At 35.6% G+C, this 13,619-nt stretch overlaps 1 protein-coding gene across 1 annotated transcript in view; it reads right to left on the bottom strand.

Moving 5' to 3' along the window:
• ODAD2 (outer dynein arm docking complex subunit 2) overlaps positions 1 to 13,619 on the bottom strand; it is a 128,942-nt gene that overhangs the window by 99,742 nt on the left and 15,581 nt on the right. The window contains exons 7-9 of the mRNA XM_037510160.2: positions 13,247 to 13,363; positions 6,119 to 6,321; positions 4,529 to 4,627 (exon numbers count right to left, since the gene is read on the bottom strand). Of these exons, the coding sequence (XP_037366057.1) occupies positions 4,529 to 4,627; positions 6,119 to 6,321; positions 13,247 to 13,363 (419 nt within the window). The remainder of the gene's footprint in view (positions 1 to 4,528; positions 4,628 to 6,118; positions 6,322 to 13,246; positions 13,364 to 13,619) is intronic.

Genomic DNA, 13,619 nt, shown 5'->3' with positions numbered 1-13,619 from the left:
AACAAAAGGAAAGATAAAAATTGTATGATCATACCAATAGATGCAGACCAAGCACTTGATAAAATTTGACATCCATTTATGATAAAATCCCTCAAAAAACAGGGGCTAGATGGAACATACCTCAACATAATGTATGTATGACAAACAAGAGACAACATTATATTCAATGGTGAAAAACTGAAAGCTTTTCCTCTAAGATCAAGTACAAGACAAGGAAGTCTACTTTCACCACTACCATTCAACATAGTATTAGAAGTCCCAGTTAGGGCAATCAGACAAGAAAAAGGCATTGGGAAAGAAGGAAAACTATCCTATTTCAGATGACATGACAATATACACAGAAAACCATGAAGACTCTACAACAAATAATATATCTAAATGTAATAGAGATATAATACATATATCACATATTTATATTATATATAAACATGAATTCAACATAGTAAAGTGGCAGGGTAAAAATCAATTTGCAAATATCAGTTGTGTTTCTATATGCAAACACAAGTTAGAAGAGAAAAAAACCAAGAAAACAGTCCCATTCACAATTACAACAAAAAGAATTAAATACCCAGGAGTAAAATTAAAAAAGGTGAAGGAGCTCTACAAATACTACTATTTGACATTGTTAAAAGAAATAGGTGAAGAAACAGGAAATGGAAAGATATTCCCTACTCAGAGATTGGGGGAATTAACATTCTTAAAATGGCAATCTTACACAAGCAAGATACAGATTCAATGCAATCCCTACCAAGGCTCCAATGGTATTCTTCAGAGATATAGAACAAACAATACAGAAATTAATGTAGAAACACAAAAGACACTGAATCCTTACAAAAAAAGAGAAAGAGTAGTGCCACCACAATCCCAGTTTTCAAACTATACTACAAAACTATAGTAATCAAAACAGTATGGTAGGGGAATTAAAAAATGACACACAGACCAATGGAATAGAATTGAGAGCCAGAAATATACCTACATATCTATGGACAATTAATTAACAACAATGGAGTCAAGAGAAAAGAATCACTGGACAAAAGAACCTCTTCAATAAATGATGTTGGGAAAATAGGAGAGCCACATTAAAAAAATAAAATAAAATTAGATCAACACCTTGTACCTGACATAAAAATTAAGTCAAAATGGGTTAGTCATGGAGGATTGAAGACCTGATACCATAAAACATATGGAAGAAAACATGTACAAAACACTGAACAACACATGCTTCAGTGATATCTTTGTTAGATTCATATCCAACATCAAGAGAAACAAAAGCAAATATAAATATCTTGGACTACATTAAACTAAAAAGCTTCTGCATGGCCAAAGAAAATAACAGTAAAATAAAAAGACACCTTTCCGAATAGGAGAATGTATTTGAACCATCATACATCTGACCAAGGGCTGATATCCAAAATATATAAAGAACACATGCAACTCAATGAAAAGAAAACAAATAACACAATTGAAAATAGATAGAAGTCCCATATGTGATATGCATCTGCATCTTCAAAGAAGACATACAGATACAGGCACATGAAAAAATGCTCATCATTACTTATCATCAGGGAAATACAATCAAAGCCACAATGAGGTAAGATTGTGAGAATCCCACACCTATGAGAATAGCCCACCTCAAAAAAACCAGAAACAATAATTGTTAGTGAGGATGTAGAGATAAAGTAACCATCATCCACTGTTAATGGGGGGATACAGACTGGCCCAGTTCCTATGGAAAAGAGTGTAGGCATTTCTCAAAATATTAAAAATAGAATATATGATCTTACAATTACACTCCCAGGTATCTATCAGAAGAATAAAAAGACACTAACTCAAAGGATATATGCACTCCCATGTTCATTGAAGCCCTACTTACAACAGTCAAATTATACAAACAACCTAAATGCCCAAGGAGAGAGGTGTAGGTTAGAAAAACGTTATATAGACATAATGGGATACTACTTAACTATAAGAAAAAAAAAAATGAATTCTTGTCACCTGTGACAACATGGATAGAACTGGAAGGGAAAACGCTAAATGAAATAAGTCAGAAGGGGAAAGACAAACACCAGAGAGTTTCACTTATATGTGGAATACAGAGAAGCCGAACAAAGGATCAGACAATCCCAAACCGGTAACAACCCCTTGAAATCTTACTGTGGAATTGAGGTTACGTGATGGGGAGCTGGAACACAAAGGAGGCAAGGGACACCATGGATTATGGTGATGAGCTGAGATGCCTTGGTGGAGGGTATGCTGTGGTGCTATGCATCTGAGAAGTGTGTTGTATGACTTAAATTACATAAAGTGTAATAAACCAATGCTACCGCAATAAAAAAAAGGTTTAATGCAAATTCCATTATAATCCTCAGTAAGTTTTTATTTTGTAGGTATAGCAAGATTATTCTAAAATTTATGTGGAAAGAAAAGGTGCTAGTATAGCTAAATAATTTTTTTTAAATATAAAGTGAGAGGAATCACTTTACCAGATTTCAAGATTTACTACTTAGCTACAGTAATCAAGACTGTGGTGTTGGCAAAAGGGAGACATAAAAATCAAAGGGACAGAGTGGAGACCCAAAATAACTCCACACTAGTACACCCAACTGATTTTTGACCAAAATGCCAAGCCATTCAAAGGTGGAAACTCAAAGTAGAATATAGTCTTTGATGTAAATTGTAAACTATAAAAACTTTCAGTAAAAAACATAGGCGATCATTTTCAGGACCACGGGTTTCATGAAGTGTTTTTAGATGTGACACCTGAAGTACAACCCATAAAAGAAAAAAATTGATAATTGGACTTCATCAAAAATAAAAACTTGCTCTATGAAAGATCCTATTAAAAGGATTAAAAGACAAGTTACAGACAGAGGGAGAAAATATTTGCAAACTACCCATCCTACCAAAGCTATCCAGTATACGTAAAGAACTTCCCAAACTCAACCTTTAAAAAAGCAAATGAGATTTTCAGCTGCAAAACATAAGAGTGGCAAAAAGCTTGATAAAAGATGTTCAACGTCATGAGCCATTAGGGAAATGCTATGACCATTATGAGATATGTTATCATTTATCTTTTAGAATAGCTAATATTTAAAATTTGGCAATACCAATACTGCTGTAGATGCCGAGAAACTAAGTCACTTATACATCACTGGTGAGAATGTAAAATGGTAGAGTGCCAGGGAAAAAATTTGACAGCTTCTTAAAAAGCTAAACACACAATTTCCATATGTGTCAGCATTGGGCATTTATCCTAGAGAAATGAAAATTTACATTCATATGAAGATCTATGTATTATTGCTCATAGCAACTTTATTTTTGGTAGCCAAAACTGCAAACAACTAAATGTCCCTCATGGGTGAATAATTAAACCAACTGTGGTACATTCATACCATGGAATTTTACTCAGCAATAAAAAGGGACAAGCTATTAAGACATACAACAACTTCAAAATATCTCAAGGGTATTATGGTGATTAAAAATATTTAAAATGTATGATTCACTTATATGATATTCTCAAAATGGCAAAATTATAGAAATGGAAAGTAGATTGATGGTTGCCAGGAATGATGAGGAGAGAGGCACAGGTGTGGCAATAAAAGGCAGCAGGAGAGGCCTTCAGAGAGTCCTATATCCTGATTATGTGATCACAAAGATCTACATGTGATAAAATGACATGGAACAAAACATATACATTCTATCAACATTAATCTCCTAGTGCTGATATTGTGCTATAGCTGTGAAAGATGTCACCATTAGGTGACACATGTCAATATGTCAGGTGATACTGTCAATGTGGTGATGCGTACATGAACCTTCTCTCTACAACTTTCTCTGCAACTTTCTATGAATCTATAATTCCTTCAAAGCAAAAAGTTAAAAAAAAGTCAAATGAAATAGCTTATTAAATTGAATCCTCCAAAACGCATACACGTAGTCATGTGTCTTAGAGTTTGGTTGTTGCCAAGGCAGCACAAAGTAATGTGAAATCTCTGCCATTTCTTATCACCACCACTGTAAATCTTTCTGATAAAAGCAGCTGACCCTTCTCCAAATATGTCATTTTTGTCATCAAACTGAAAATTGAGTAAGTTTATTAGTTAGCACTCTGTTGGAGCTGTTTTGGTTAGGAACAATAGGAACAATGTATATCGCTTTAGAGACAGCAGGCCACTGGTGATCAGAAGAGTGAGTCCAGATATATGACTTGGCTTTGCCGTGACATGACTGTTCAGACACAACAGATCGGTTAAGAGTCCAATTTTCCTACCAGTTAACTGTTCTTTGCAGTAAATACAGTTGTTTTCGTGGAGTTCACCAATATCGGTAATCACTGTATTTCAAGTAACTCTACATGAAAATGATGTTTTTAAATAGATTTGAAGAAACTCACTTTAACATTTCTACCACATTCCTGGTCACTGTCAATATAGATGACACAGACATCTAACAGAACAGTGTCGAGTATGCAATGTCCCGTCATGTAAGGGGTGTCTTTAAAGAACTGGTCATGTCAACAAAAACATACCGAGCTAACGGAGATCTTCCAATTGAAGTAGTTGATTTTGACTTTTCAACCTTTCCTGCATGCTTTTCTTCTTGGCTGGCTTTTGCTGAAATTTTACGGCTTAAAAAAAAAAAAATCATTGACTATTAGTTACTTTATGCGGATCAACAGGAAAATAAAAATAGAAATGAATGTAAACATTCTGGCATCTCAAGCATCCACAGGATGGACTTTCCCGAGATGGCAGAGAATGCCTATGGGCTCCAGTGTGCATTGGCACCCGAGACATCCCTTCGTCCTCCAAGAATAGCCACGTGTCCTATATAATGAAGAAAGATCTTGCCCATAATTTGTTTTAGGAACAGGTTTTCACAGGCTGCCAGTGGCATAGAAATCCTTCATTCTGTGCCTTCAGGTGTATACAGCCCTGGATTAAAATGGCCTATTTTCTTACCCTCCCCACATGGCAATGTCGCAGGGCCTGCAGAGTCCCTGGCACTTAGTGGGTTTTCATTAAATACTTGTGAAGTGCATCCATTACTGGAAGAGGTTCTTAGAACCCCTGGAGATGAGGAGACCTGTTCCAGACCAGCCAGGGGCCAGTTCTGAACCCAATCAGGTCATAACACAGAACATTAAAAATAGGCTAACACTTGTAAGCCTGTTTGCTAATTTTTTTAAATGCAATAAGCACTTCAGACTGACTCCGCATTTAAGTAGCTCTAGACCTTAATCTTCACTTTGGCATCTTTTTATAGATGGAACTGGTTTTGTAGATTTCACACATTCCTCAAACCAGGGTCCACTCTACTTAGGGTTGTTAATATTTTTCAGGCTGTAGTCTTCTCACAGTATACTTAAACAACCAAAATTCTGTTCCTAGAGAAGGTTCAGCTGTCTATCTATCTATCTTACATCACTGTTCATTTTTAAACAATATTTGCTTCCCCCCAGCCCCTCAGGTGTAGTGCCCATAAGAGTTTCCTTCCCCAACGCACCCGTGTGCCATCACCTCAGGCCCCTGTGCTGCTCCTCCCTCCCTCTGATCCCTCTCCCTCCTCCTCCCCTGCAGGATGTCTCTGGTTTATAATTGTCTGTTTTTGTTTTGTTGTGTTTTGTACTGTTATTATTTTTTCCTGCTGATGCCTGAAACGGCCCGATCACGTCTGATCTCGGAAGCTAAGCAGGGCCAGGCCTGGTTAGTACTTGGACGGGAGAAGGCGGATCTTAATGAACGCCACATAATTTCAATCACTCCCAATTCTCCCAGCACTAACCTAGCCAGGTCCCTGCTGCTGCATTTACATTTCCTCTGTGATTGCCTTATGTATTCTCATGGGTTACTTGCACAGACTAATAGGAGAGTTGTTTCTGTCCCTTCAGCAGGACCCCCTGCCCCGCCCCCACCCCCAGCAAATGTGCAAACATAAACAATGTGATATTTTCTTCTCTGGCCTATAAAGAAGAACAGGGAAGAGTTAATCTGGATTATGAAGGGAGGTATAAATATCTAGTCTGTAGTTTTCTGCTACAAAATCGTTACGTGAAAAGTTTGGCAAACATGGTTACTGAAGAGATGTCGGAAAACCCATCATGCAAATATCCACATACTCTTTTAAGTTAACAGTGGCTATCCATTTCAAACTCGGCTCTAATCTCTTGGTCACGAAACTTTTCATCAAATTAAATTTGTTCTTCTCCGGTGCACTCTTTGGGAGACCAGCAGATTTATGAAGTTCAGGCAGTTCCTCTGTCTTTGGTGCTTCAGTCCGTTGATCCTTTTCTTTTTCTTCTTTGTCACTTAATTTACTTTCCTTTATTAAAAAGATATAAGAATAATTTTATGATATCACTTCTGAATTATCTAGTGTTGTCTGAAAATTAACACTGGTGATAAATTAAGAAATGGAAGTCTCAGGAGCATCTAACTTGTGTTGTTTAGTGACAAACTGAATGAGGATCACTTGAGGATGGAGACTCCTCTTAAGACATGGTGACAGGAATGCAATGTTTCTCTGTTGCAAAATACACAAATAAAATGGCAGGGCCGCACCTATTCACTCCTTGCCTCAAGAGAAAAATGAAACTTCAACCCTCTATTAACTGGGATACATCATAGTCACATTGCTAAAACCAACAATAAAGAGAGCATCTTGCAGGCTCCCACAGATAAAGACACATTCCAGAGGGCATAACATTACAACTAAAAGAGACTTCTTATCAGAAACAATGCAAGTCAGAAGCAATGGGATTGTTATCTTCACTAAAAGGGGAAAAAAATTCAGAATTCTATACCAAGATGAAAAATCTTTCGAAAATGAAGATTAAGAAGGGACTTTCACAAATTAATAAAAAGCTGTGAGAATCCGCAGCCAGAAGACCTGTGCTGAAAGAAATGTTAAGTGCTTCCATTAGAAAAAACATGGATTGACACAAAGAAATAAAAATCTAGAGAATGGTAAAAATAAATAGAAAGGGCCCTGTGTTGGTTTTAATTGTTGTAAAATATAGCTAACTATCTAAAGCAAAAATAGTAGCCATGTGTTAAGGAGTTAATCGCATTTAAAAGTAAAATCCATGACAACAAAAGCACAAATCATAGGGAGAGGCATGTGAGTAATACAACTGTAAGATTCTTGAGCAATTTGTAAAAGTATATACTATTAAAGACAGACAATATAAATTACACACACACACTATAAGGCCCAGGGCAGCAATTAAGAAACTTTTAAAAAGAAATGTAACTGATGAACTAATAGCATAAATAAAATGTAACCATTTCTAAAAGTCAAATTTATTCCAAAGGCAAAAAAAAAAAAAAAATAGGAAGGAACAAAGAACAAGTGGAATGAATAAAAAACAACTTGTAAGAGAGTAAACTTAAATTTAGCTCTATAATTATATCATCTGAAAATTATTTTAAAACTTCAATTAAAAAAGTATTTGTCAGATTGGAAGAAAGAGGACATCTCAACTATTTGTGTTTGAAAGAGAAACCACTCTCTATAATGATACGAATATACCATGAGTAAAAAACTGGATTAAAATATCCCATGCAAACAATAATCCAAAAAAAATCAATAATCCATTAAAAGTAGACAAAATGATCTCAAAATACACATTATCAGAGATGAAAAAAGAGACACATCATGACAAAACACAAATTAACAAATAGTTCTATTAATGTATTCACCAAACAACAGAATTTCAAAATACATGAAGCAAAAATAGAACTAAAAGAAGAAATAGATAAATCCACAATTAGGAAACCTCAAAACTTCTTTCTCGTTAATCATTAAAATGAGCAGACAAAAAATAAAATTATAGAAAACTGAGTAAGAGACTTTTGTGGCAAGAACTTGACTTAGTTGACATCTATAAAACATACTACCCAACAGCAGCAGGATATACATTCTTCTCAAGCGCACAGGAAAAATTCACCAAAATTGACTATACTCTGGGCCATAAAACAACCATCAACATATTAAAAGTGACTAAAATCATACAAAATATGTTCTCTTTATATGGCAGAATTAAACTAGAAATCAGTAAATGAAAATATCTGGAAAATCCTCAAATATATTGATAAAAATACTTCAAAATCTTTGGGATACCGTTTAGTCAACACTTATAAAGAAATGCATAACATTTGGGCCTCCCCAGTGGTGCAGTGGTTGAACGCTGGGTTGCGAAGCTGCCCGCGGTCTCTGCGGCGCCGGTTCGATCCCCGGCTGCTCCTTGGCCACCGGAGGAGGGTCCCACATGATGCACAGACCTCTCCTGCTGCCCGCTGCTCCCCTCAGCAGTGTACTTCTGCCTGTTCTGTTCCCCGCTCTGGCTCTGGTGAATTCTCTCACCCTCCCGTGCTTCTGACTGTACCCAGTGCATGTATAAACAAACAAATAAATAAATAAAACATGCCTCTATATATAAAAAAAAAAAAAAAAAAAAAAAGAAATGCATAACATTTAACTTACAGTAGAAAATAATAAAGGTCTCTAAGAAGGCCTGAGTTTCCAACTAAAGAAATTAAATAAGGACAAGAAATTAAACCATAAGTAGGAGGAAATAATTATGAGCAAAGATAAATAACAATACATACAAACAACAGAGAAAATTAATGAAACAAAGTTATACTTTGGAAAGATTGATAAAAATTGATCACTTCCTTCCAAACTAATCAACAGTAAAAAAAAGAGAAGAAATAAATTACCAGTATCAGAAATGCAAGAGGGAGTCAGGGTCATCACAAAAGATTCTCCAGACACTAAAGGATAATAATGAAGTTGTGCACTTGATGCCAATAAATTAGGTAAGTTAGACCAAATGTGTAAATCCATTGAAAGACTCAAATTACGAAAGCTCAATTAAAAAAAAAAGCCTGGGCCTCCCCGGTGGCGCAGCGGTTGAGCGCTGGGTTGCGAAGCTGCCCGCAGCCTCTGTGACGCCGGTTCGATCCCCGGCTGCTCCCCGGCCACCGGAGGAGGGTCCCACATGGCGCACAGACCTCTCCTGCCAACCGCTGCTCCCCTCAGCAGTGTACCTCGGTCCTTCTGCCTGCTCTGCTCCCTGCTCTGGCTCTGGTGAATTCTCTCGCCCTCCCGCGCTTCTGACTGTACCCAGTGCATGTATGAACAAAACAAACAAACAAACAAACAAATAAATAAATAAACATGCCTCTATAAAAAAAAAGCCTAATTTTTATGTCTGTTAATGAAATCAAATCCTCAACTTAAGAACCATCTAATAAAGAAATCTTTTTTTTTATTTTTAGATTTATTTATTTATACAAGTGCTGGGGTACAGGCCAGAGGTACAGGAGGGTGAGAGCATTCACTAGAGACAGAGCTCGGAGCAGAACAGGCAGACGGACCAAAAACACTGCGGAGGGGAGCAGCAGGCAAGACAGGAGAAGTCTGCCGCACTGTGTGGGTATCTCCCTGGCCAGCTGGGAATTGAACCCACGCTGCAGCGGCTGCAGACAGCTTCACAGCTCTGCGCTCAACCTGCTGCTCCACCAGGGGGGCCCATAAAGAAATCTTTAGATACAGATGGCTTCAGTGGCAAATGCTACCAAACATTTAATAAAATAAATAATACTTATTCTATACAAATGATTCCAGGAAGAAGAAAAGTAGTGAATAATACCTAATTACACAGATAGTAAAAATAAAAGGAAAAATACTAAAAGATTACTAATCCATATCTTTCATGAATACAGATGAAAAATCCTCAGTAAAATATTAACAAATCACATCCAATAATGTAAAACAAGGTAAAATAATCATGACCAACTGGCATTTATCCCAGGAATAACAGCACTATTTCAATATTAAGAAATCAGTGTAATGACCAGATCAACAGACTAAAGAAAAAAAAAATAAAAGATGTAGTAAAATCACCATCAAAGTAGAGGTTTAAGTGGACGTCCCATAGAAAGCCTATGATTACGCATAACATCCCTACCCAGTCAATTAGTGTAAAAAGAGATCTAGTGGAGAGACTGAACTTCCACCTACCAGCTTATCAATGACACTGAGGAACTTTGTCCTACCTTACAGCACCCCACAAACCTCTACCAGTGATGTATCTAAGAGACAGTCAACTAAAACAAAAAATTTAAATAAAATCCAAAATTTCATAACAGAATGCCAAAATTTTCTGCAACACAATAAAAAATCACTCATCATAACAAGAAGCAGGAAGATCATGACTTGAATAAAAAAGAATGATGAATAGATGCTTTATCCCAAATGAAATAAAAGTTGGAATGATCTGACAAGGTTGTAAAGTAGCAATAACAAAAATGCTCAGTGAGCAAGTATGGAAAAAATATTGAAATAAATTAAAAACTAAAAAATCTTGCAAATAAATAGATGTTATAAAGAAGAGTAAAATAGAAATTTATAAATTGAATTTTACAAACTAAAGTAAAAACTCACTGGGTAGGTTCAGCAACAGGGTGGAGAGGACAGAGGACAGAATCCATGAGTTTGGAGACAAAGCAATAGAAATCATCCAATCTGAATAACAAAGAAAATAGGTTGAAAAAAATGACATAGCCTCAATACCTGTAGGACCATAATTAAAAATCCAATGTTCTGTTCGTATCATCAGAGCGTTAGAAAGAGAGGACAAAGAGGGTCAGACTGAATAAGTATTCTAAGAATGTCTGAATTTTTCCCAAACTTGGAAAAAGACATAAATTCAAGAAGTTGAGCAAATTGTACACAGAAAAAGTCCAAGGAACTCTAAGCCAAGACACATAATAAGCAAACTGTTAAAAAAAATTCTTAACAGCAGTGCTTTTACTTACAAGGGAAAAACAAGTAATGGCAAATTTCTCATAAGAAACCATGAAGGTCAAAAGGAACTGGGACATTTTTCAAGCCCTCAAAGTAAAGAATTGCCAATCAAGAATACTATATCCAGTGAAAATATTAGAAATGAAGGAGAAAGCAAGATGCTCCAGATGCAGGAGAGCTAAAAAAAATTGTCACCCATCCTAAAAAGAATTAAGAAGTTACTAATTAGAAAGGATATGATAAAAGAAAGAAAATCACAACATCAGAAAAGAAGAAAAAAACAATGGAAAGAATAAAAGTATGGGTAAATATTTTTATTCTCTTCTTAAGTGCTCTAAATGACATTTGATGGTGGAAGCAAAAATTATAACAATGTCTCACATAGCTGTCAATGTAGGTAGAGGAAATAAAGACAATTATGGAAGAGGGCAAATAGATTAGAAGAAGATATGGGTTTTAAAGTTCACTGATACTAATAAAGTGACAAACTTATGACAAATTATGTGCAAGATAATACTACAAAAATCTATAAAAGAGAATCACTCAAAACATGATAGATAAATCAAAATGGAATTCTGAAAAATGGTCAAGGGTTCCACAAAAAAAACAGGAAGGAGAACAATGGAATGAGAAAGAAAGTATCAGAAAAGAAAATTAAACTGGCAGATTTAAAACCTGACATTCAATAATTAAATATAAATGGCTTAACCATACCAGTAGATACATTAATATAATTTCACGGTAATTTAAAAAATGACTCAACTATATGCTTCCACAAGAAACGCACCTCAAATATAACATGGTAACTTGAAGTAAAAGGAAGGCAAAAGAGATACCATGCTAAATCCTAAATGTATATACGTACCTACAAATAGATAAACAAAGCAAAAGGAAGGTGAACTTCAATACTCCTCTCTCAACAACTGAGAGAAAAATCAGCAAAGACATGGATGGAGCTAGAAGGAATTATGCTCAGTGAAATAAGTCAGAAGGAAAAAGAAAAATATCGGATGGTATCACTTATAGCAGGAATATAGGAGAACCAAATAAGACATCAGTGTAAAAAAAATAATAACAGTACAAAACACAACAAAGCAAAAACAGACAGTTATAAGCCAGAGACACCCTGCAGGGGAAGAGGCGGGAGAGGGATCAGAGGGAGGGAGGGCGGAGCACAGGGGACTGAGGTGATGGTGCACGGGTGCCTTGGGGAAGGAAACTCTATGGGGACTACACCTGAGGGGTTGGGGGAGCAAACATTGTTTAAAAATGAACAATGATGTAAAAAATATGTAAATAAAAAGAAAAATTTTTTAATCAGCAAAGAAGTAGAAGAACTCAACACCAAAACCACATTTATCCTAGGATACTCCACCCAACACAGCAGAATATACATTCTTTTCAAGCATCAAAGGAATCTGCACTGGATCGTATAACAAATCTCAATAAATTCAAAAGAATTAAGAACATTCAGGTGTGTTCTCTGACCACAATGGAATCAAGCTAATAATAACAGAAGTATAATAGGAAAATCTTCTAGGCTCAGATGGCTTCATTAGTGAATTCTACCAAGTATTTAAGGCAGAAATACCAATTCTACACACTCTTCCAGAAAATTGAAGAGGAGTTAAAAATTTCCCAATTCTTCTGTAAGACCAGTATTACTCTGATACCCAAGACAAAGATTTTAAAGAAAATTACACATCAATAACCTTATGAACATAGCATAAAATGCAACAAAATTTGAGTAAATTAAATCCAAAAATACATGCAAAGGTTAATACATCCTGGGGGGGAAATTTATGAGGTTTGTCACAGAAATACAAGGTTGGCTTATCATTTGAAAGCCAACATAATTTAGCACATTAACACAACTATAAAAAAGAAAAACATATGATTATCACAATAGCTGCAGACATATCATTTGATAAAAGCCAACATCCATTCCTGATAAAAGTTCTTAATAACTTAGAGGAGAATCTCCTCAATCTTATAAATGTCATCAATGAAAAATACTACCAACATCATACTTAAGTAAGGAACAAGAGACCACTTCGGTTCTGTACCAGGAACACAGAATTGCATGGAAACTGATTTTATTCACAATCCATATGATTACATATTGACTGAAACATACATATACATACCACATGTGATCTAGCCAGATTTCAGAATATAAAATCAATATATAAAAATCAAGTGTATTTTTATACAGTAACCACAAATAATCAGAAATTGAAATTTCTAAAATACCATTAACAATATGCCCCAAATGTGAAATAATTACAGATCGTTTTCACAAGAGATGTGAAAGATGTGGTCACTTAAAGTTACAGAACATTGATAAGCATAACTAAGTCCTAAATAAATGGAAAGCAGAAAGTTGCAGTCAAGTCATGCATTACGAAAATCAAAAAGAGAATATGAAACTTACCTGTATGGACATATTTTCTGAAAATTTTGCTGATTTTTCTTTTAAAAATGTAACAAGGTCTTTGTAAATTTCACCTTTTCTTTCATAATCAATTTCCCCATCATTGTCTGTTTTGCCCTTTGGGAGAAAAACTTGATGCTATAATTAATGTAATAGCAATACAGAACTCTAAGCAGTACATTACAGCCCAACTACATCTGATCTCTAAACGATCCATGTGGTAGTTGTGAATCATGCAATGTTCAGGTAAAATCCTTCCCCCAAAATATTACTTATCCATTCATTCATCCATGTATTCAGCAAGCCTTTAATGAGTACCTCCTACATGAATGTGATTCCACTACTCAGAAAAATAGTGAGAACCTCCCCCTTT

Source organism: Talpa occidentalis, unplaced genomic scaffold (assembly GCF_014898055.3).
Source record: "Talpa occidentalis isolate TD23 unplaced genomic scaffold, MPIMG_talOcc4v2.1 talOcc4.14, whole genome shotgun sequence".
NCBI lineage: Eukaryota > Metazoa > Chordata > Mammalia > Eulipotyphla > Talpidae > Talpa > Talpa occidentalis.
This window is presented reverse-complemented; position numbering and strand designations above follow the sequence as displayed.